Source organism: Typopeltis vanoorti, chromosome 14 (genome assembly GCF_054136105.1).
Source record: "Typopeltis vanoorti isolate ZY-2024b chromosome 14, IOZ_Tvanoo_1.0, whole genome shotgun sequence".
NCBI classification, from domain to species: domain Eukaryota; kingdom Metazoa; phylum Arthropoda; class Arachnida; order Uropygi; family Thelyphonidae; genus Typopeltis; species Typopeltis vanoorti.
The window spans coordinates 118,160,380-118,186,145 of NC_143562.1; the positions used below are offsets into that span (position 1 = coordinate 118,160,380).

General features: G+C 35.9%; 1 protein-coding gene across 4 annotated transcripts in view; it reads left to right on the forward strand.

The window, feature by feature from the left end:
* The window catches only part of unc80 (unc80, NALCN channel complex subunit), a 1,852,146-nt gene that overhangs the window by 1,669,946 nt on the left and 156,434 nt on the right, over positions 1–25,766 (forward strand). For all 4 annotated transcript variants that reach the window (XM_090404461.1, XM_090404464.1, XM_090404465.1 and 1 more), the window contains one exon: positions 5,426–5,521. In XM_090404461.1, coding sequence (XP_090260587.1) covers positions 5,426–5,521 — 96 coding nt within the window. The remainder of the gene's footprint in view (positions 1–5,425; positions 5,522–25,766) is intronic.

Sequence of the window (25,766 nt, forward strand, 5' to 3'; positions counted from 1 at the left end):
GTCTTTATGAATGTCCCAATCAATGACACAATCCCGCTTTTAAAAAACAAATTCCCTCCAGATATCCCGCCGCTCTTTGCACATGTATTGCGTTCTGGTTATTTTGTATGACAAAACACTTTCTACCTACAAAAAGAAGGCACAGCCATGGGCTCGCCATTACCCCACCCCCTATTGCTAACTTTTATATGGAACATTTTGAGCAACTTGCTTTAGATTCCTCTCCTTTAAAAGCCAAAGTCTGGCTTAGATACGTTGACGATGTTTTTCCGATCTGGTCCCATGGCCGCTAGATACATTCCTTAGCCACCTAAACAAACAATACAAACGCATACAGTTCACAACTGAGATTGAAAAACAGAAGACACTTCCATTTCTAGATACACTGGTCACATGTCTTCCTTCTGGCAATATTTCCTTCACTGTTTCCCGGAAACCGACACATACTGGCCAATATATACACATAAACTCCTGCCACCACCCAACACAAAAACCAGGTGTCATTAATACTCATTAAGTCCATAATTTCTCAAATGAATGCCGATCACCGTGTAACACTAAAAGAAAGGAAAGCGAGTTCATGTGTCACTAACTTACTTATGTACTATAACAAGGTGACAAATACCTTGGACACGGGAGATGGATATACAGTTGCATACTTGGATTTTGGAAAAACGTTTGATAGACTTTTGATACATGATAAGCTGGTAAATAAATTGAAACAGATGAGAATGAATAACGGGCTTCTGAGTTGGATCAGTGACTGGCTGCTAGATAGATATCAGAAAGTTGTATGTGGGGGTGCAGTATCCAGAAAGAGGAAGCTCACTAGTGGTGTACCACAGAGATTAGTTTTGGGACTATTGCTGTTCAGTTTGTATGCTTATGATATTGGGATGGGTTTAACTAGTGATAGGCAGCTGTTTGCAGTTGATGAAAATTTGGAGAGAGCAATGTAGAGTCAAGAGGATGCTATGGCCTTACAAGAAGACTTGAATGGATTGCATGAATGGGCAGGTAAATAGAACTATCAGTTCAGTGTTGCAGAGTCTAATGTTTTGAGATTTAGTAAGCAACGATGGGATACAAAGTATACACTTGGTGGGGAAACTTTAAAGCAGGCATGTGAAACATGCATCCTGCAGGCATGATGCCCGCCGACAAGTAACATGCAGCCTGCCAAACTTTGTAACTAATATGGTTATTTAACTTTTGACAACACTGAATTATATAAACATATTTAAAAAATTAACATTTCCACTTAAATTTATTTTATATGCCAAACTACTCTGCAATTTCTAAAGGAAATAATGTTCTATTTGTCATTTCAAAAAATCTTGTTACACCACTGCATAAATATCTAATTTTAACAAGCAAGTCAACATACACTGCTACGGCAATCTGAGGCTAGCCATTAGCAATTTTCAAGTCGTAAGAAAGTGTAGTGTTTTCTTTATAATTAATAAAGAATTTTTTTTAAAAATGTCGAAACCTTCAACCAGTATGGTTAAAAACAATTAACTGAAGAAGAACATTGTAATTTTCAAGAAAAATGGGAGTTACAATATTTTTGTATTCAAGGGGAAAAAAAATTTATGCCTGTTATACAGAAACTCTATTGCAGTTTGCAAAGAATATAATATTCAAAGACATTATGATACAAATCATAAAGAAAACTATGACAAATATGTTTCGAAACTTCGTGAAGATAAATTGTCAGAATTAAAGTTGACACTTCAAAATCAACAAAGTGTATTTACCAAACCTATTGAAGATAATAGAGCCATGGTAAAAAACAGTTATTTGTTATCACATTTAATTGCAAGCAAGTCAAAACCATTCACTGAAGGGGAATTTATTCATGAACGTATTATTAAAGCAGTTGAAGTGTTGTGTCCTGTGAGTGTGTTGTGAATGTAGACATATTGAATCAGTTTAAAGCACGGTTGGATGCGCATTATGTGCAATAGTGTGTTCCTCCAAGATGAGCCTCTGACTCTATGGAAGTCAGGTGTTAATAATCATAATAATCATTCTTTCTTCTGCCATTATATGATATAGCTATAAGCTGTGTCCTAAGCATTTCATAATCGCTATCCTCTAGTTCTGTACATATAATCTTTCCTCACAAAGTCCTCATACAGCTGGCGAACACACGTAGGTAATCACTTCATGGTTATTCTCCTCATCTGGAATGAGAATCGATACCCATTTTTTATAACGTCTGCTGATGAGACAATCAAATCCAAGTCTCTTGATCTGCATGTGCCGCCGTCTGTTACATACTGTCTAAGGTATTTGTTCTTGAAAACTCGCTAGAAATCTATTATCTTTACTTCCAGATGCTAGCCTTTCGCATTAATCTATATTACCATATTAAAAACCACCATTTTCTGATTTACTGGACTAATATGCTGATACATTCCTTGTCATTGCTGTCCACATTACCAGGTCTCTAGCAACATCCAACTAAATATTTCATTATCTTCATCTGCATCTCACACCTGCTACCTCAAAACCACTGCCACATTTCTCCCTGCAGCCTCTACCTTATATGGGTGCAATTCCTTTACTATCATCAATTGCACTTAACCTCCCTTTTTGACTTTTATATCTTCATATTTTTAAGCAAACTAACTCAATCAATCAAACAATTCCTTCCCCTTATTTCTGATACTTATGGATACTAATGGAGGAGCAGAATCAAGGCAAAAACAGGTGACTAGTGGTGTGCTGCAAGGTTCAGTGTTGGGACCATTGCTGTTTAATTTTGAGATAAATGATATATGAAATAACCTGAAAAGAAATATTCATTTGTTTGCTGATGATGCAAAATTAGGTAGAGTAATTGTTGTTAACCAAGGCAATGTGGAGAGCTTGCGATGATTTAAATAGGCTGTCAGTATGGGCAAAACATCGACCAACCTTTGCTGGCAAAGGTTGGTCGATATTGATCTATAAAGGTTAGTGGATATGATAGAAACATTTAAGTTGCTTAAAGGGTTTTATAGGATTGATGCAGGGGAAGTGCTTTGTCTGTTAATGGGTTCAAGGAGAGGTATGATAGATTGAATGGATAGATTGGGTCTAACATGATGAGTCTTCGGACTCCATGGAGGTGCCTGTTGAATAATAATAATACTTTTGCACTTGTATACAAACAAATAGTGTAGTTCATTTCTGAGTCTGTAACAAATTTCACCAATACCACTTCTCAGAAATGCCTCCTACACACTTCTCCCATCCCTTTCTCTCTCTCATTACCAATCCCGCAACTGTCTCCAGATCCAAATCCCCCTCCCCCATCCCTACACACTCATCTCAAGCTATCATATTCCTTGTCTACTCACACATTCATTTCTGCTTCCATCATCCACCCTTCTTATGCTGGTTCTGTCTGTCCACCCTGACTCCTCCATTACCCTTTCACTAATCTCATTCTCTTCACATTCATAAGCGCACCTTTAATTCCTCCTGCATTACTCTTCCACATCACTTCTTACTTCCTTATATCTATTCTCTGCAATTATTACTCTCCATTTCAGCAGCATCCTCTCTGATGACTCACATCAACTCTATTTAAATCAGTCCATCAGTCTGATACAGTTCCACTTATCCCACACAACCAATGACATACTATTCATGATATTTGCTCACCAACTCAATTCATCACTGTCATTCTTGTGCAACATGCTCACCACCTTTTCTACCACACTATTATCTCTTGTTCTTCTCATCAACCTCCTGATATCCATTCTGACATTCTCCATATCTGGTTTGGGTGAAGCAATTTTATTTTTTTTAATTAAAAAATAATAAAAATTAAGTATTCGTGATTATTAATATTGTTAATACTAATAATTTTAAAACAATATGTTAAATATTTATTTATTTATTTATTTTTTTATATTATCTAGAATATCATGATGCTGAATGTTTGTTATGCAGACAGGTTGAGGAAATGTGGATAGCAAAAATTGGTGCTTGGTGGAGAGAAGGAAAAGAGGTGATATAATAGGCAATCAGGTTAATGAAGCAGTTTTCCCAGAATAATAGAGAAAGGTTTATAACAAGAATGGAACATAAGAAAGGTTGAGAGGCTAACCCTGAAAATTGAATAATGATGTGGTGAAGGTGTGAGGTGTAGATTTTTTACATATGGAAGGTAGTGGGTGAGTGGAACTCATTGCCAAAATGTGTTGTAAATGTGGAGAGTGTAAATGATTTCAATGTTCAATATGATGAATGTTACTAGGAGAGGTTCCCCCCCCCCATGATGAGCCTTTGATGCATGTTGGTTATTGTAATAATTACAATAGAAGAACTTAGACCATTTTCACTTCTGTCGTGTCTATTCTTTCCCCTAATGTTATCAGGATGTCTTTCCTGCCTATATTACTCTAGGCCTATGATGAACATTCCTTTTTCTTCTTAAGTAGCTTCTTCAGTTTGGAGGTTAGCAATCATGGTATGCCAGCGTGCCTGTTCCTCTGCCATTCTTTTGATCTCATAATAGCTCTTGTTACCCATACATTTCTTTACTCCATCAACCCAAGAAGGTCTACCAGGAGATCTTCTTTCCTCTGATTTTCCCTCCAGTATTTCCAGAGACATTTTCCCTGCTGATCCTCTTAATATGTGTCCTGCATCTTGCACTTTCTCTTTATAAGGTCTTCCATGAGTGCTTTTTTTGATTCCCATTAACTTCAATACCTCTTCATTATTTTTTTTCCTCAATCCAAGAAATCTTCAATGCTCTCCTATAGCACCACATTTCAAAGGCATGCAATTTCCTGATTATGGATATTGTATATATCCACATCTCACATCCATAATTCAGTGTAGACCATACATAGGTTTTATTTTTCTTATTTTAGTCTGTTTATTTATTCCAGCAGTCATTAGTAATTTATTATTCCAAAATGCTTCTTTTGCCTTAGCTATTCTTGATTATATTTTCATAACTTGTTCCATCTTCAGTAATCGTTACTCCTAAATAATTATAAGCCTTTATATTTTGAATGAATCCTATTGATACTCTTAATTTTTTTTCCCCTTCACTTTTTCTAATCATTGAAGTAAGTGGAAAAATATAGTGACCTTTGTCATAATTCATAGCAATATATACATTCAAATGGAAAGTTATTGTGTATTATGGAATATATCATGTAAAATGATCTACCTACATATTGACATAGCAGATCTGAATTACTTCACATATTCACTCTTGGTTAAGTGATAAAAATGAGAATATAATTTCTTAATTAAGTATCATCATCTTCAATACAGATTATAGTTTTATACATGTTGATTGTATGTAATCTAAAATAGATTATTAATTTTTGATGTTGATCTCATTATCCACTTCTCTATCTGTGATTTGAACTATCTTTTTTTTTTTTTTTTTTTTCCTTAACTTCTGTAGGATTAAAAATTCTAATAGCATGTTTTGAGAGACAGCTTGCTGGAGACTGGCATCGCATAGCATGCTGCATACGTGAACTGGGAAATAAACTGCAAGGTTTGTTTATATTTCTGTTTAAGAAAATGTAAAGTTTTTTTATGAAAATATATTAATATCAAATCAAGATTAATATGACTGTTAGTATGACCATTAATAAGTTCAGCATTTTTAATTTTATATCTAAAAATGAGAGAAAAATAATAATAAATAAGTAAACTTACAGATTTGAAATTGCATTATCCTCCAACAGAATGCAACTCAGCCATATTATCCATATCTACAAAGCGTTTCTAGGAATCTTCTATAGTATCATATATTTCTTTATTTTGGTTTCATAGTAGTATAAATAACACTAAGTAGGGAAAAAAAAGAAACTGGAATTTATTAGACTTCCTGATATAATATTATAATTATAGCATCCTCCATAGGGTCAAATTTTTAATCATGGGAGGTTCATCCAAAATTATTATTATTGCATGATACCTCCAAGGACTTACTGTGGGCTGCCACACTACTAAAATTCCACAATACTTATCACATCTGAAATTTATTCTTCATTTTCACGCTTATGACACTCTATAATCATCTGCCACTCTTCATGTGAAAAACCTATCAATCACACCCTTATTTACAACACCTTTATACAATTTTCAGTAATGGTTTTCATTCTTATTTCATTCATGCTTTGAAAAAACTCCTCTGACATCTATATGCTTATCTCAATCAGGTCATTCCTTCTTCTGTTTACAAAGCATTGCAACTTACTGCTTCCCCTCCCCAATTATTATTATCATTATTATTTGACACCTCCAGGGAGTCCAAGACTCATCGAGGGAGAGCACCTACTCTACAGCTCTCTGTCTCCACTACTCAACCTCATCCACCAACTGCATCATCTACACCAATGCCATCTACTGTCCACCATCACTAGTATTTTTCACAGACAATCACAAACATCCATGCCCATGGCGGTATTCAAACCTGCAGCCTTTTCGCTGGAGAGCGGATACGTTAACTACTCAGCCAACCAGGCCGTGAATTGTATGTCACTGAAATTACCATAGCTATCTGCTACCTATCTCTGTACCATTTCTAAGTTTTCTATATCATGATGAAATTTAGAAAATCAAATATGTGTGCATTTCTCCAGGTATACTCTGAAGAGTCATTGAGTGACAACGCAGAGCTTTTCTTTGATGAGTCCTTAGATTTCCTCTGACATCTATATGCTTATCTCAATCAGGTCATTCCGCCTTCTGTTTACAAAGCATTCCAACTTGCTGCTTTCCTTCCTCCCCCCCCCCCAATTATTATTATTATTATTTGACACCTCCAGGGAGTCAAAGACAACTCATTGAGGGAGAGCACTTACTCAACCTCATCCGCCTGTCATCCACCAACTGCATCATCTACACCAACGCCATCTACTGTCCACCACCACTAGGGAGGATCCTGAATAATAATAATTAATTTGGCAGAAACAAGTTTATTCCTAAGAATGCAGAAAAAGTTGAGGGATTGAAAATGGAGATAAATTATTATTATTATTATTATTATTACAACCCCAAGACCTCATAGAGTCAAAGACTCATCTGGGAGGTCCTTTTATCATACACACAGCTCATCATGCCGTGTTTTAAACACATTCAAATTCTTTGCGGACACCGCATTCTCAGGCAAGGCATTCCAATCATTCACAACTCTGCACGAAAAAAACCTGCCTCTCACTCCCCTACTCACACCCTCTTTATACAGTTTCCAGGGATGATCTCTGGTTCTCCCCTGATCTCCCACTATTCTCTGTAAAACGTCTCTGGCATTGATCCTATAACAACCCCTTACCAACTTGTAGGTTTCTATCATATCTCCCCTCTTCCTCCTGTCCACCAGACTCTGCAAATTACATCTTCTCAATCTTTCCTCATACTCAACATTCCAGAGGTAAGTCAGTCTTTCCTTAGTCAGTCTCCTTTGGGCCCGTTCCGACATCTCTTCATCCTTCTGAAAACCCGGTGACCAAATCTGAGCACAATAGTCCATGTGTAGCCTAATCAAAGCCTTATACAACAGAACAAGATTCTCCCTACTTCTACACGTCAGTGTCCTCCGCATCATTCCCAGAAGCCTTTGTGTTGTCTTCACAAATCCCATCTTTGTTTTCCAAATTTTAAAACCTTACATTTTGCAACATTGAACTCACATCCCCATTTCCATGCCCAATCACTCAATCTATTCAAGTCTTCCTGTAAGGCCACAACATCTTCACTACACTTCATGGTTCATCTCAACTTTGCATCATCTGCAAACAACTGAATATCTCCATCCAAATCTTCACCTATATCATTAATACACAAGTTAAACAGTAATGGACCTAAAACTGACCCCTGAGGCACTCCACTAGTGACTTTCCTTTTCCTAGATATCGCTCCCCCATACACAACTTGCTGATACCTATCAGATAGCCAGTCTCCAGTCCAATGCACCAATCTAATATCCAACTCCATCTGCTCTAGTTTGACTGTCAACTTATCATGAGGTACTCTATCAAAGGCCTTTGCGAAATCCAAGTATATTACTGTGTATCCTTTTCCTCTGTCCAAGGAAGCAGTCACTTTATTGTAATAAGTAAGTAGGTTACTAAAACATGACCTACCTTTAGCAAATCCATGCTGTCCATCAGAGATAATACCATTGTTGTCAACCCAACTCTGGATCCTAGTTCTCACAAGCTTCTCCAACAACTTAACCACAACACCTGACACACAGATAGGCCTATAGTTTGATCCTTGAGTTCGATCACCTCCTTTATGAAGTGGCACAATCATGCCCTCCATCCACTCCTTAGGAACTTGACCGAGTGCAAGACTCATATTAAAAAAATATGTCAAGGTAGATGTCAACTCCCTGGCACATTCTTTCAGAATATGTGGTGATATATTATCAAGTCCCACAGCCTTATTAACATCTTGTTTACTCAACTCCCCATGCACCTCTTGCTCACTTACACTCAGTCACTCTTCCTCATCATCAACTGCTCTCAATCCCTCCATGAAGTCACATTCACAAGATTGAAAGATCTTTATGAACTGCTCATTAAATATCTCCACCACACATTATGCATCAGCCGTCTGTATACCATTTTCTCCAATCAATGTCATCCTTCCATAATTATTCTTTCTTTTGCTGGCTATGCCTCCGTAGCGCAATTGGAAGAACGACGGTACATTGCGCCCTTCGATTGGAATAGGCCTAAGTTCGATTCTCGTCGCGACGAGAGGAATCTTTATCTGGTCGATTTCAATCGATGGTGAGTTAGCCGATCTCATACGGCGGTAGCAGAGTTTTTTCTCCCGGAAACTCGGGTTTTTCATCCCGCATACATACAAATTGGCCCTTCAGAACACACACAATTTACAGACAAAAATTACTAGTTGTGGTGGTGTTGGAGGTGGGCGGTAGATGGCGTTGATTCGTAGTAGAGATAAGGTGTAGAGACAGTTGAAGATGTCCTCCCGCGATGAGTCTTCGGACTCCTTGGAGGTATCAGGAATAATAATAATAATAATAATATCGAAAGAACTCCTTAGGATTCTTTTTGGCTTCATTAGCCAACTGCTGTTCATATCTCTCTTTATCTACTCTCACTAACCAAGTCACCCTCCTTGCTTGGTCTTTGTAGACCTCATGGAATTGGTTATTCTACTTCTCTTATGTGCTGCCTCCACAATGCCCTTTTTCTCCGTATCGCATGCTTAATCTCTTTATTCATCCATCTTGCAACTACCTTATTTAACCTCCTTACCCTTGGAATACATTTAGACATTGCATCTACTAAACAGTTTTTGAAAATCCCCCAAGCTGCATTGATATCTTTTCCAGCTAACTCCTCATTCCGCACTACACCGCAAGCTGTCTCCTGAGCTCTTCGTGCTCATCCCCCCCCCCCCCACTTGTAGTTCCACATATACCCTTTTCTCACAGAGGTCCTCGCACTGCTGGCAACCACCCAGGTAATCACCTCATGGTCACTCTCACCAATTGGTGGATGATTTGACACCTCATTTATAATTACATCCTTTGATGAGATGACCAAATCCAAGACTCTCAATCCTCGTGTGCCCTATGTTACATACTGCCTGAGGTAGTTTCCCTCAAAATCTCAAGAAACTCATTTTCTTTACTTCCAGTTGCTATCTCATCATTCCAGTCTATATTGCCATAATTAAAATCACCCATAATGATCACCCTTTTCTTATTTGCTTGACTAATTTGACTATACATTTCACTATCACCACCATCCACATTATCTGGTCTATAACAACATCCCACCAAGTATTTGATTCTACTCACCTCTATCTCACACCATACTGCCTGAAAACCACTGGCACTATTTCCCTCTTGCATTTCTACTTTATATGGACGTAACTCTTTCTGCAGTCCATCGCTCCCATGCAGCTCACTTCGTCCCTCAAACTCATTCCACACATTAAAAAACTGTACTCCCGTCTCCTCACACATTTCAGCCAGCATATCACTCATAATCCTTGCTCTCTGCCTCATTTCACCACAGTGATACCTTGGCAACATGCTAACTACCCTTCCTGTCACACTATTCTCTTTTATCCTTCTAAGCAACCTCCTGATATCCATTCTGACCTACTCTTTGTCCTCTCTCAAATCATTCGTACCTATTAATACTACCTGGAAAACATACCTTATGCATCTTATCATCCAGCACACCTTTAATAATGGAATCACCATACAACGCCACTCACTCATCTTTTGTTAACTCTTTCATGCCATCATTATTTATTTTAATAGTTTTTATCCGAATTTTCTTAATTTCATTCCGCATCCATTTCATTTCTTGCCTCATCCAATCCAATTCAACTTCCAAATCTCGCGACACATTCTCTCTATCATTTAATCTTTTTAACTTTCTAACTCTCGACTCCCTCTTCTCACTTTCACTCTCATTCATTATAATAAATTTAGTAATAAATTTAGTTTAATGCTTTATCCAAGTGTGTGCAAACGGAGTTTGCGCCTGAAAATATCTTCAGGACTGGGGTAAAGTGGTACAGCACCAGGCGACTCCTTGCAAAGTTGGAGCAAGCTACCAACACTCCTATCTCAGTATCTCCCATAATGGAAAACACATCTCCTTGCGGATATGTATAATGTTATGCATTAAGGGAAGGACCATTACCCAGACTAGTTTCGACCTTTATTGGGGTTTCTTCAGTGGGAGCAGGCCCAAGTGGAGATACCAAGGCAGAAGCATTAGCAAGGTCATCTCTTCCTATAGGAGCTTCCAAACGGTGTGCCACCTTTTTATTAAATTACTCTGGATTTAGAGAAGAATGTTGAAAGTTTATTGCTGATGCTTCTGCCTTGGTATCTCCACATTATACATATCCTTACAGATATGTATAATGCTATGTATTATAGGAAGGGCCATTAGCCAGACCGGTTTCAACCTTTATTGAGGTCTCATCAGTGGAGGACACCCAGAAGTGATACCAAGGTTAAAGTGATGCAGAAGTCATATTTCCATATACCAGTAGCCAAAAGGTGTCACACCTTATTACTAAAATCCTCTGGATTAGAGATCCTCTCTAATTAGATCTCTCTCTGGATTAGAGATCCTCTCTAATTAAACTAATTAACTCTAATTTAACTTTACCTAATTAACTTGCAATATTGTTCACCAGTCATAGTCCCTTTTTCCAGTACTTGTAGGTCAGTGTATCCTTTAAGCATAATGCCTCCCCACCCTAGCTCATCATATACCACATTTTCATTGATCTATAAAAATTGGACAAGACACACTAAACTAAAATGACTCTAAAATGACACACTAAACTAAAAGACACACAACAACTAAAATGACTCTCTTTACAGATGAGAGTCATTTTAGTCTTTCCTCTGATTCTAGACAACACTTGATCTGGCATTAAAGTGGTACTGCTTACCATTGCAAGAATGTTCTTGAAAGGGATAGATATGGTGGTGCTGGGGTCGTGATGTAATGGACACACCGATCTACAGGTGTTGGAGAAAGGGACTATGACTGGTGAACGATATTGCAATGAAGTTCTTCAGTGTCGTGTTCAATTGTTCTGTGGTGCTGTAGGCGAAACATTCATTTTTATGAATGACTATGCACACCACATTGTTGGATCCTACTTGTTCTTAATCTCTACTTTGGATCCGACATGATTACTACTACGATGTTCTTAACTAATTGATAAGTTGTAAGTTGATTTCTAATTCAAACATAAAGAAAATTTATATTTAAAGACTGCGCCACTTTATGTGTGAATTAGTTCAAGAATTGAAGATAAACCAACTCTTAACAACCTTTCCCTTATATGTTGTTATTTTATATACTGGCCGAGTATATTTAACTTACTTAACTTTCCCGCTTTGGTTCGAATATTTTATGAATGGTGCAGTAAAATAGATTCAGGCAAAATACAACTATTGATTAACAAAAACAAACATTTAATTTTAAAATCACAAATTATACACTTAAGATCCAAACACTAAGCAAGTTATTATAAACACTTCAGCCTTTCTGATAATAAAGTCATGCAAACTCAGACAATGGTAATTCTGTTATCTGTAATACAGTCTTCTCACAGTTCCTTTTAGCTATTTAATAAAGTTCCTTAATACAATAAAATTTGCAGTAACACCTCATCACAAACAAACACTTTTAAATATACACTTTAGCTAATTCTCCGCAATAGTTATTGTTAATATAAGGAAATTCTAGGATGAAACTCACACACTTCTCTGTATAGAAATATTAATGGTTGGAATAATCTTACCGATAATCTTCTATCTTCATCTACTAATACATATACACTTTTTATAACTGTAAACACTTTAAACAGTAAATGGCACTCATTAAAATAATTCTTCTAAGCAATAACTGAATTAATCATCGGTCACAATACACATAAACAAACATTGTTACATAAAGTACTACTGATCACTCATGAAACAGGGCAACACAATAATTCCTTAACTTTAGGTTTTATATGCACAATTGTTCACTCTTCCGGCATTCAATTAATTCTTAGACACTACAATTCTAAACACAGCTATCGGTATACTTCAACTTTACAGCTCTACTATTCTTAGTAACTTCGTGCTTTGCTTCAAGGTTCTGTGTGTCCTTGAAAGGTCGGCCCTGAAATTAAATCTCAATTAGTATTGCTAGTCTATTTAGTAGTCACTCTCAGCTGTCTTCCGTAGCTATAATTGTTATTCTACAACTTATCAGCTAACCGCCTCTCGACTAGTAGACTTTATTAGCTGCTTGAGTGACTTGCCGACTCGCTATTATCGCACTGTGATTTCCGAATGCCGAATGCTCCGATTCCAACCTAATGCCAATCTCTCTCTAATAAATCTCTAATCTATCTCTCCTTTTTTCCAGTGTTCCTCGCTTTTATATCCGTTTTTCCCGCCTAAATTCTTCTCGTGATCTCTTTAACTAATTCCTTTTTAGTAAGCTTTCAACTTTCTCCCCACGTTCTGTTCCAAAAACATGCTCGTTCACTTACATACGTTTCCATGACAACCAAACAAAATATAATAAAATCGAGGTATTGCATAACGCTAAACTTCTACAACCAGGAACAAAATAAGAATATTTAGATTTCAATTAATGCGCAGTTAAATTATCAAATACAAGTTCTTATAATATTAACATAGTAATGATTAAAATAGCTTAATAATATTTAATACAGTCTTATCACTATTAGTACATATATCTTTGATTAAATAATTAGATATTAGACAAAATTAAAGTAGTTATATGAATATTAAAATGTAAAATGAGTTGTTTACATTAAATAATATTTACAAGTCTAGCCTTTGTGATGGAAGATCATGTTGGATTCTGAAGCAAATAATAATTACTTAAATCTCTACATAATCAGAATCCAACAACATCGTGCATGAGCATTGGAGATACTTCTGGAACTGAGAATATTAATCAAATCGAGTAGCCAGCTCGCTCTCCAGATTTCAACATAGAACACATTTAGGATACAATAGGGAGATACATTGCTGCTCAAAATTCCCCTCCAGAAAACAAACAAGATCTTATCCTAGCTCTGAAGGAGTAGTGGGCTAATTTGCTTCAAGAACTTTTGAATCGCTTGGTGGTAGGCCTGGTACGACATTGTGAAATTTGCATCGCAGTTCAGCGTGGATATATTCCAAACTGAAATGGCTCTCTACATAGTTTTCTGTAAACACTGTACATTAATTCCTTAACTGTGTCCTTAGGAAATTTGTATCTTTTCCCAAAAATGTATTGCAATTTAATTTGTAGAAAATGTATAATGCATTTTTTGTGTAGTATAATTTATTAATGTGCTGGCAGTAAATTTATGTTCACCTTTGGCTGTAGTCATGAAAATTTTTTCATATACAGGTAAACATGTAGTCATCCTTAGCTTTTGGACACCAGTGTATGTGCAAAAGGTTTATAAATTAGCATCTGTTATACTGGTTGGCCAAGTGGTTAGCGTATTCACTCCCCAGCCAAAAGGCTGTGGGTTCAATTCCTGCAATGGGCAGGGATGTTTATGATTGTCTGTGAAAATAATAGTGGTGGTGGTGGTGGTGGGTGGTAGATGGTGCTGGTATAGATGACGATGATGATAGTTATGGTTCATTGTAGTTGGCAGATTGAGTAGTGGAGACAGAGAGTTGCAGAGTAGGTGTCCTCACTCGATGAGTCTTTGGGCTCCCTGGAAGTGGTGTAGCGAATAATAATAATAATAAGCTGGATTTTGAATATAGCATCAAGATATCAGATTCAGCTCATTAATGCTCATTAATTCAGCTCATCAGATCTTTGATGTGTGCTGACCAAAGCACAATTTTACAGTATTCCTCAATTTAAACCACAAAATCGAGTTCGCATTGGAAGTTAAATAAGACTGATATCACTTCCTCTCCTAAATGTTCTCATAGTAGAAATCAAGACAATCTTTCATTTCAAATCTATAGAAAAAAAATTTAACACTGTATGATATCTGCATGCTATGTTACATTGTCATCCTTCTCAAAAATGAGGCATCATCCAAACACTCAATGACAATATCTTCACAATATCTACTAATGACAACAAAAGGCAAAAAAAATAGCATAACTTAAAGATTCACTCCTAAAAAATCGATATAACCCCCTAACCAGCTGAGGTGGATGAAATAGCCAGACCTCCCTAGCTTTTTTCATGGAGCAAAACTTCATCGGCATTCTACCTTTTATCACGCCATTACCTTCCTCAGTTAATCCCATTACGGCTATTCTAGAGCCATTAGTGGATTAACTGTTGGTGAGTGACCTTTGTATCACCTGTCTTTACGTCTAGTGTTATTTGGAATTTCCATTACTGTCCTAAGATATTTGACCTTTTTACCTCTATAATAATTTATTGCGTCTTTTCCCAAAAATTGAAATGAATTTCACATGTGCGAAAATAATCAATCATGAAATGACCACCGATCAGTCTTTGCAATGAATATATTTAGTGATTGTAAATTTTGTGTATTTTATTCTTCAAATCAGTGCACCGAAAGAGTTTCACTGATTGTTATTTCGCTTTATTTATAATATAGAAACCATTTTTTTTGCAAATTTTCAAATGTTTGCTTTGAAAATATTATGTCAAATATTTATATTTTTAAATAATATTTATTGAAATAAATATGACCTTTTGCTTTCTTTCTTAGCAAAATATCATTATATGGATCATCGCATTTCAGTTTTAGAAATGATTTTTTTTTGTTTTGTTTTGTCTTTATGAACAACAAATGTTAAATTGAATTATTCAGTTTTTCCGATTGCGAGTCTTTTTGGTATCAAAAATTTATATAAAATGATATTTTAGCAGTGATTCTTCGCCTTTGTCTTTTTTTTTTTTTTCTTTTTTTTTTTTTTTTGTATATGCACATTACGATAATATCCAGTTCATATCCTTGTAGATATGTTGAAATTATAATATGAAAGATATCATATATGGAATGATTCAAAATTTTTGCTAATTTTGAAGATTTTCTAATGCTTACCCCCCTTATCCTCTCCTGGACTCAATTGAATAACTACTCTAAATTTCTCCAGGTTTGAAAGCTTTTCTAGACAGTATTCAAAATCTATTATTTTATTTTACCATTTTGACAAAAGAACAACAGCAATAAGTTTCTTGTACCTTGAAGCTTCTAATTCTGTACTATTTCTCTGCAATCTAAAATCAGCTGTTCTACTGTCTGCTGAAATTATTTGAAATTTTAGAAATACTATGCTATATTTTCACTATGCGAAATTGTTTATATGCATACCACACAAAAGAAAGTTCAGTATTATTATTTTAGTTTGTTTTTCTTAAAAAAATCTAAATATTACTGCTGCAGCTGCTAGTTGCTATTTCTGAAATAATCTATGTCTTAGAAATGCTTTATAACATCCTCTTAGCTGGAGGAAAAGCTAAAGGCTGAGATTCCTTTCACTGCTATTGAGAAAGAAAAGAGAGAACAGTCAGTTACACTAACGTGCTTTAAGCTGTAGTGCAGAATACATAAAGAATGTCTTGTTTCCTTTTCAATTGTTGATTAGCAGATATCCTAACAGAAATACTGAAATTTTTTTTTTATATGCTGATACATTATTTAAGCCAAAATAATTTCTGAATTTATAATGATCAGTTTCACTTTTATTATACATAATCTTTTTTTTTTTTTGGGGGGGGGTTATAAACCTATTCAATTTGCAGATATTTCAGAGAATTTAATTTGTAAATCATTCGCAAGACAACTGCTACAAACATAAATCACTTGAGGAACATGTCCATTCAATTTAGTGTAAAATAGCAGCAAAGGTTTAGCTACTTCAACAATGCCACGTATCTAACCTAGAAGAAAATGCTATGTCTGCTGATATTGGAACTCTTATGTGAATAATTTTTTCAGACATGATTTCTCTATTCATTATAATGTAATCAATTTCCAGATTTTTGACCTCTTGCATATCCCATGTTCAATCTTGTGAATGTGACTTCATGGAGAGATTGAGAGCAGTTGATGATGGGGAAGAGAGACTGAGTGTAAGTGAGCAAAATGGTGTATGGGGAGTTGAGCAAACCAGATGTAAATAAGGCTGTGGGACTTGATAATATATCACCACGTATTTTGAAGGAATGTGCCAGGAAGTTGACATCTACCTTGACATATTTTTTTAATATGAGTCTTGCAGTCGGTCAAGTTCCTCAGGAGTGGCAAGATTGTGCCACTCCATAAAGGAGGTGACAGAACTCAAGCATCAAACTATAGGCCTATCTGTGTGTCAGATGTTATGGTTAAGTTGTTGGAGAAGCTTGTAAGCACGAGGATCCAGAACTGGGTTGACAACAATGGTATTATCTTTGATGGAAGAAGGGAAAGATTGTGCCACTCCATAAAGGAGGTGATAGAACTCGAGCATCAAACTATAGGCCTATCTGTGTGTCAGATGTTGTAGTTAAGTTGTTGGAGAAGCTTGGGAGCACGAGGATCCAGAACTGGGTTGACAACTATGGTATTATCTTTGATGGACTGCATGGATTTGCTAAAGGGAGGTCATGTTTTAGTTATCTACTTACTTATTACAATAAGATGACTACTTCCATGGACAGAGGAGAAGGATACACAGTAATATACTTAGATTTTGCAAAAGCTTTTGATAGTTTACCACATGATAAGTTGATAGTCAAACTGGAGTGGATGGGGTTGGATATTAGATTGGTGCATTGGATTGGAGACTGGCTATCTGATAGGTATCAACAAGTTGTGTATGGAAGAGCGATATCCAGGAAAAGGAAAATTACTAGTGGTGTGCCTTAGGGGTCTGTTTTAGGGCCGTTGCTGTTTAACTTGTATATTAATGATATTGGTGAAGATTTGGATGGAGATATTCAGTTGTTTGCAGATGATGCAAAGTTGGGACGAACCATAAAGAGTAGTGAAGATGTTGTGGCCTTAAAAGAAGACTTGAATAAATTGAGTGATAGGCACAGGAATGGGAATTGAGTTCAATGTTACAAAATGTAAAGTTTTAAAATTTGGAAATCAGAAATGGGATGCATAATTTATGCTTGGTGAGGATATATTGTCAGAGCTGGAGGAAATAAGAGATCTGGGGTGATAGTGGATAAGGATCTGAAATTTAGGGGACACATAGCCAAAATTGTGAAGACAACACAAAGGCTTCTGGGAATGATGTGGAGGACACAGACTTGTAGAAGTAGGGACATTCTTGTTCCATTGTATAAGGCTTTGATTAGGCCACACGGACTATTGTGCCCAGATTTGGTCACCTGGTTTACAAAAGGATGAAGAGATCTTGGAGGCGACTGACTAAGGTATTGGATATTTTATTTTCCACTTGGTTAGACTATAATAAATTTAGTTTAATCCTTTACCCAAGTGTAGGCAAACAAAGTTTGCACCTGAAGTATCTTCAGGACTGAGGTAACTTGTAGTAAAGCTGGACAAGTTCTCATCACTCCTTGTCTCAGTAACTCCCATAATGCAAAGCACATCTCCTTGCAGACATGTATAATGTTATGCATTAAGGGAAGAGCCACTACCCAGACCGGTTTCGACCTTTTTTGAGGTCTCGTAAGTGGGAGCCAGACCCAGAAGTGGTGATACTAAGACAGAAGCAATGGAGAGGTCATATTTACTTATACGAGTTAATTTATTCTCAATTTAGAGAAAGATGTTGGATATTTTATTTTATGGGTCTGGCTCCCACTGATGAGACCTCAATAAAAGTCGAAACCAGTCTGGGTAGTGGCCCTTCCCTTAATGCATAGCATTATACATGTCTGCAAGGAGATCTGCTTTGCATTATGGGAGATACTGAGATAAGGAGTGATGAGAGCTTGCCCCAGCTTTACTATGAGTTGCCTCAGTCCTGAAGATACTTCAGGCGCAAACTTTGTTTGCCTACACTTGTGTAAATGATTAAACTAAATTTATTATAGTCTAACCAAGTGGAAAATAAAATATCCAATACCTTAGTCAGTCGCCTCTGGACGACTTGGGTAAAGGATTAAACTAAATTTATTATAGACTGGCTAAGGTAGTTTCTAACCTCTGGAATTTGAAAGTTTATTTTTCACTTGGTTAGACTATAATAAATTTAGTTTAATCCTTTATCCAAGTGTGAGCAAACAAAGTTTGCGCTGAAAATATCTTCAGGAATGAATATGGTGTTGTACTACCTTACTGAGGTAAGGTAGTACAACACCGGGCAACTCGTAGCAAAGGTGGACCAAGATAACATCACTCCTATCCCAGTATTTCCCATAATGCAAAACACATCTCCTTGTGAAATGTCACGTTATTATTTATATATTATTATTAACCACGCTACCGGCCAAGACATCTATAGACATTCAAGTTATCATGGATGCGAAGTGCATATTAAAATTGTAATACCATTGATATTACATTGAAATATATGATGGATACGAAGCGTATGCAGATGCATATTTGATCCATAATGGCCGGTAAGGTGGTTAATATTTATTATTATTACCCAAGACCCCATTGAGTCAAAGACTCATATTTTATTTATTAATTTTATTTTATTTTATTATTATTTTTTTGGTGAAATAGTTTACCTGGAATACTCTTTCCATTTCAAGAGGAACTGGAAAGAGTACTCCAGTTCCTCTTATATATTATTCCTTCGAAAATATGAAAATATCTTTCTGTGTTATAAAAAGAACTTAAAAATTCGCCTTCAAGATGAACTGGAAACAGTATACAGTCAGGCATCTCAAATTATATGAATAATTTTTTCTGACATGATTTCTCTATTAGTTATAATGTAAACAATTTACAGATTTTTGCCCTCTTGCATTCTCCCATGTTATATGCAGTGATTTCTTGTATGTACTACAAGAAAAAAAAAAATCAGATAACAGAAGAAGAATATGCAGTATTTTCTTTTTCATTGGGTGAATTTACAATGTTCTTTCTTTGTGTTTTGAAAAGAAAGTGCAAATTATTTTTTTTTACTATTTTTGCCATTATAACATCTGATATTATTATTATTATTATTATTATTACGGGCAACTCCAGAGAGTCCCCAAATCATGTTCATCGCAACTATATGACATTCATATGCAGTATTTTCTTTCTAAGAATATGCAGTATTTTCTTTTTCATTGGGTGAATTTACAATGTTCTTTCTTTGTGTTTTGAAAAGAAAGTGCAAATTATTTTTTTTTACTATTTTTGCCATTATAACATCTGATATTATTATTATTATTATTATTATTACGGGCAACTCCAGAGAGTCCCCAAATCATGTTCATCGCAACTATATGACATTCATACAGTATTTATCATACCTCGCCTTAAACTCATTCACTGTCACGGCATCCACCACAGACTCTGGCAGCCCATTCCACTCATTCACCACTCTAAAAGTAAAGAACCTAGCTCTAACACCCTTACTAACCACACTCTTTCCCAGCTTCCATGGATGTCCCTAGTCCTCCCACAACCAGCCCTGTTCTCGAAAATATCTTCTGAATTAATTTTAAAGAAACCCTTCAGTAATTTGAATGTCTCAATCATATTTCCCCTCCTCCGCCTATTAACCAATTTTTGCAACCCACAAATCCTCAACCTGCTCTCATAAGGTTCATTCCACAGACCTGCTATCATATTGGTCACTCGCCTCTGGATCCTCTCAACCTCCTCCCCATCAAGAAGAAACCTAGGCCAAATCTGGGCACAGTAGTCGAGATGGAGTCTTATCAAGGCTCGATACAGAGGAACAATAACCTGCTTGTTTCTGCTTGTCAACGTATTCTTCAGCAACCAAGTAATTTGATGAGCTGATTTGGCCACTTTTGCAATGTGCCCCCCTAAACTTTAACTCCTTATCCACCAACACTCCCAAATTTCTGGCCTCATCAATTTCCTGGAGTACAGTTCCACTAATGTGGTATACTGCTGCTAATCTTTTCACCCCAAAATGTAACCTTACGTTTTGCCACATTAAATTGACGATTTCAGAACCAAATCATATAATTATGATTTGGTTCTGAAATAAAGCACACTTCAAGGCCATCACTCAGTTTTCTGGAGGCTTGAAAAAACATATTTAGTCTCATCTCTGATGTTAATTTCCCTACGTATAGTAAGAACGTGGTATTGATACCAAAGTCTTGCAGTTGTTGATATGAAAAAAAAGTTTGCACAAAGAAGGCATGAGATACTCCCAATAGTTATCCCTATTTTATTTTATTCCTTCAAAAATACACTATAAACCACTTGGAAGGAATAATATGTCATTCTGTGTGTTATAAAAACAACTTAAAAATTCGTCTTCAAGAGGAACTGGAAAGAATATTCCAGTTCCTCTTATATTTTATTCCTTCGAAAATATACTGTTAGACATTTTGAAAGAACAATATATCATTCTGTTTATAAAAACAACTTAAAAACTTCGCCTTCAAGATGAACTGGAAATAGTACAGTCAGGTAATTTTTCTTTCTGCCCAGTAGTAAGCTCTAAGCTAATGGAGATTAGTAATCCTCACTGAGAAACAGAACAATAGAACATGCCCAGTAGGCAGCACACTAAAAAGCCTCAAGCAATATCTGAATGTTTTACAGGCAGAAATTTTTGTTTGGTTTTTCCATCTTTCTTTATTCTGATATTGCATTTGTAGGATGAGAGAGATTTTAAATATTAATTTCCCCTATTACCCAATATCACATAATTATCTGATTTATAATAATCAGGAAATAATATGTATATTTTCTGATTTAAAATTTGCTAATTTATAATAATTACCACCTAATTTCTGTATTGAAAAATTAAAGTTATGTGGAACAATTACTTACGTTTCATAACATATAATTTATGTAATGAAACGCCTTTGATAATTTAATCCCCCCCCCACCCATGCCAGCAAGGGCGGGGGTGGGGGTTAAATTATCAAAGGCGAAATAAAGTTCAATTCTGTTGTAAAAATATGGAAATTAAATTTCCATATTTTTTGAATGATAGAATATAAGCAAAAGTATCGCTTACTTTAAAAAATTTGAGCATAACGGAAAAAAAAGTACTAAGGATAGTGATCAGAGCTTATTTCACCTTTACTACAAGTTGCCCCTGTCATGAAAGGTTTGCTTACGCTCGGATCCACCGAAACATTTATAGTTTCTATATTCGGCATGAAACTCTTGTAGTTTCTCTATTCGGCTTTGAAATAATGTTGGATTCAATATCCACTTAATTTGAATAATTGGAGCATAATATCTGAATTATGCAAAATTTATATATATATATAAATTTAAATCATAACTGTTAATTTCATTTTGTAATGACCAGTTATACAGGGAAACCAAGAAGGTGAAAATGCAAAGAACAGTAGATTACTATGTAAATAAAAAAATTTAGTGATATGATTAATGAATTTCATGTTATTCTCTATAAAGCAAAGTCGATCAAGCACATCTTAAAGGAAATCTGTGAAGTATTATTCGATTTCGATGATTTTGAATAAAAATAAAAATAATATAATCTGGAACTTCGGCAGGGAAGCCGGTTTTCTTTCTTTCTTTTTTTTTAAAATATTTCAAATAATTATCGTGAATTAATTTCTTCGAGAACAAAGAAAATGGTTTGTTGAGTAAGTGATTTGAAAAAAAAATTAGCACAAAAAAAAAAGAAAAATGATATTGGTTCTCCAAGGTAAGGCAATATTTAAGTGAAGAAATTATGCAAGGATCTTTATTTTGTCCAGGCATTTAAATTGTATTGTACAATAAAAAGAGAAAACAAAAATATAAATAATTTCTGTATTTTTAGTCTATCCAATATAACTAAGATTCAGTTACCCCAGCATAGAACAAGGAACTGCATTTCTTGTTATAGGCAACTGAGATCTAGCTATGAGCGTGAGATAATCCTATTAAGTGTTCTCTTCATCGTGAGGGGTTATCACACTTTCTAAATGGCATCACAGCCAAATTGCACTTCTTATCCATATTCTTTCAACAAGTGGGCTGAATCATATCCAGATTTAGCTGGACATCTATAAACATCCTAGACGTTTGGGTGGTTAATCTTGAAACTATCAATAGCATCTTAGATAGACAGTACCATATTCCAGTGGATATACAGCAGCAGCAAGACAACTACAAAGGTGCTGTATCCTTATCCTACATAAAAATTTTTACAGATAAAATAGCAAAAATACTCAAGCAGTCCAACTTAAAAGTAGCCATCAGGCTGCTACAAAAAGTGCCTGTGCTACTTAGATCACCAAAGCAACCTCGCTCTCTTCTTAAACAACCAGGAGGTGGAGTAAAAATTCTTCGTGCATGCAGTATCTGTTATGTCGTTGGATAGATAGATCATTCTGGAGAATGATCTATCTATCCAACAACAAAAAAAAGTTTCTTCTCCACATCAAAGATGTGGAGAAGAAACTTTTTTTTTGTATGCCATAAAGAAGGCATCAAAGATGTGGAGAAGAAACTTTTTTTTTGTATGCCTTTTTGTATGCCTTAAAGAAGGCATCAAAGATGTGGAGAAGAAACAAGCACATAAGTCACAATTGGCATTTCACACCCAAAGAAAAATGTAAAGTACTTCAACAATTCACAAATGTGGCTCACATAGAATTCAACTTTTTTGTGTGCAGATTTAAAGAAACTACTGAAATTATGTTGTCCACCCATTGCGATAAAAATCAAAGTTTTATCTTAAATCAACTTGCCAGCATATACAAAGACCTTTATATTAATGAATTAGGCTCTGAAAGAAGTTACACAGCCTACTGCAACAAGTCAGTATCCTGTCAATTGACAGGATACCACATGGAATTCTAATCCGTAAACTGCAACATATGGGAATGGATATAGGGTTGGTGAGATGGATAGGTGAGTGGTTGATGGAGAGATATCAGAGAGTAGTTTATTCAGGAGTAGAGTCCAAAAGACTGCCTGTGACTAGTGGTGTGCCACTGGGTTCTGTTCTTGGACCATTGCTGTTTAATTTGTTCATTAACGATATAAGGAAGGATCTAAGAGATGAAGTTCATTTGTTCACTGATGATTCAAAGTTGGGTAGGGCAATAGTGAATGCAGAAGATGTCAAAATCTTGCAGGATGACTTGGATAGATTGGAGTTCTGGGCTAAGGAGAATGGATGTCAATTTAATGTGACAAAATGTAAGGTTATGCATTTTGGGGTGAAAAGATTAGCAGCAGTATACCACATTGGTGGAACTGTACTCCAGGAGGTTGATGAGGCCAGGGACTTGGGAGTGTTGGTGGATAGGGAGATGGAGTTTAGGGGGAACATTGCAAAAGTGGCTAAATCAGCTCATCAGTTCACTTGGTTGTTGAAAAATACTTTGACGAACAGAGACAAGCAAGTTATTGTACCTCTGTACTGAGCCTTGATAAGACCTCATCTTGACTTGTGCCCAGATTTGGTCACCTAGGTTTCTTCTTGATGGGGAGGAAGTGGACAGGATCCAGAGGCGAGTGACCAAGAATGATAGCAGGTCTATGGAATGAACCTTATGAGAACAGGTTGAAGATTTGTGGGTTGCAGAAATTAGGTGATAGGCAGAAAAGGGGAGATATGATTGAGACATTCAAATTGCTAAAGGGTTTCTATAGGATTAATTCAGCGGACATTTTTGAGATCAGGACTGGTGGTGGGAGAACTAGGGGACACATATAGAAGCTGGGCAAGAGTGTGGTTAGCAAGGGTGTTAGAGCTGAGTTCTTTACTTTTAGAGTGGTAAATGAGTGAAATAAGCCCAGAGTCTGTTGTGGGTGCTATGACAGTGAGTGAGTTCAAGGCAAGGTATGATAGATACTGTGATAATGTCATATGGTTGTGTGGACATGATGTTTAGGGCCTTCCTCGATGAGTCTAAGAACTCCCTGGAGTTGCCCGTAATAATAAAAAAGTCACATATTTAACATCGAAATAGTATATTCAACATCTAGCTTATATCCATCCAAAGCATAACAGTTATTAATTTTGAAGTTTTTATGGTCTACGAAAAATTCAGAAGACAGACATTCCTCTAGTTGACTGTATTGATTCACCTACTTACCTCATAGCCAAATATTTACCGAAATTATTGAAATCACATATAGGCAAATCATGCTCCTTTTTGAAAAACTCTTCTGATTTCTTAAACAAATTAAAAAATATCTCATTACAACCTACTGATCTTATGGTGAGCTTCAATGTAGAATCTCTATTCATGAATGTACCTCTTCTTAAAGAGACTACATTTACTTGCTGACATCTTCCCTCAAGATATCATAAAATTATTCGATTTCGTGATGCACTCTGAATAGTTCTTGTGTCAAAATAAATTCTACAACCAAGTAGAAGGAACGCCATGGGAAGTTCTCTTTCACCTGCTCTAGCCAACTTTTATTTGGAGCATCTAGAAGACATCCTTTTTTCATCTATATACCCTCAACCTTCCTTTTGGGTTAGATATATAGACGACATTTTTTCAGTGTGGCCTCACAACAGAGATTCCTTATTCCTTTTTAGCCAAAATCAATTCTTTACACCCTCGTATCAAGTTTACCATGGAGATAGAAAAAGACAACAAGTTATCCTTTTTAGACATCCTTCTCATCTGCTCACCTTCAGGTATTCTGACAACAACAGTTTACAGAAAACCCACTTTTACTGGACGTTACATTCTCAAACAATTTGCTCATCATCCTTATCAAAAAACAGGAATCATAAAATGTTTAATTTGATGAGCTAGAACTAATTGCTCAATTCCCCACGAATTACAGAAAGAGCTTTCCACTATCAAACATTATATGAAATTAAATGGCTTCTCCGAAAAGACTACACAACATCTGTTTGATTCCTACAATCCAATCCAAAACAACAAAGAATCAATACGTCGAGTTCCAATTCCATATATATCCGGAATTTCAGAACCAATTTCAAGAATTCTGAAGAAATATGATTTAACAGCCAGTTATATCCCTATTAAATCCTTATATCCCCACTTCCCCTCTTTTAAAGATAAACACTTAACTATGTCGCTGCCTGGTGTGTATATCAAGTTCTGTGTAACTGCAATCTGACATACTTTGCACAACCAGACGTTCTATAGAAAAAAGAATACAAGAACATCAATCGTACATTCCTCACAACAAATCCGATAAGTCTGGATTGGCTCGACACGGGATAGAGACAAGCTACAACA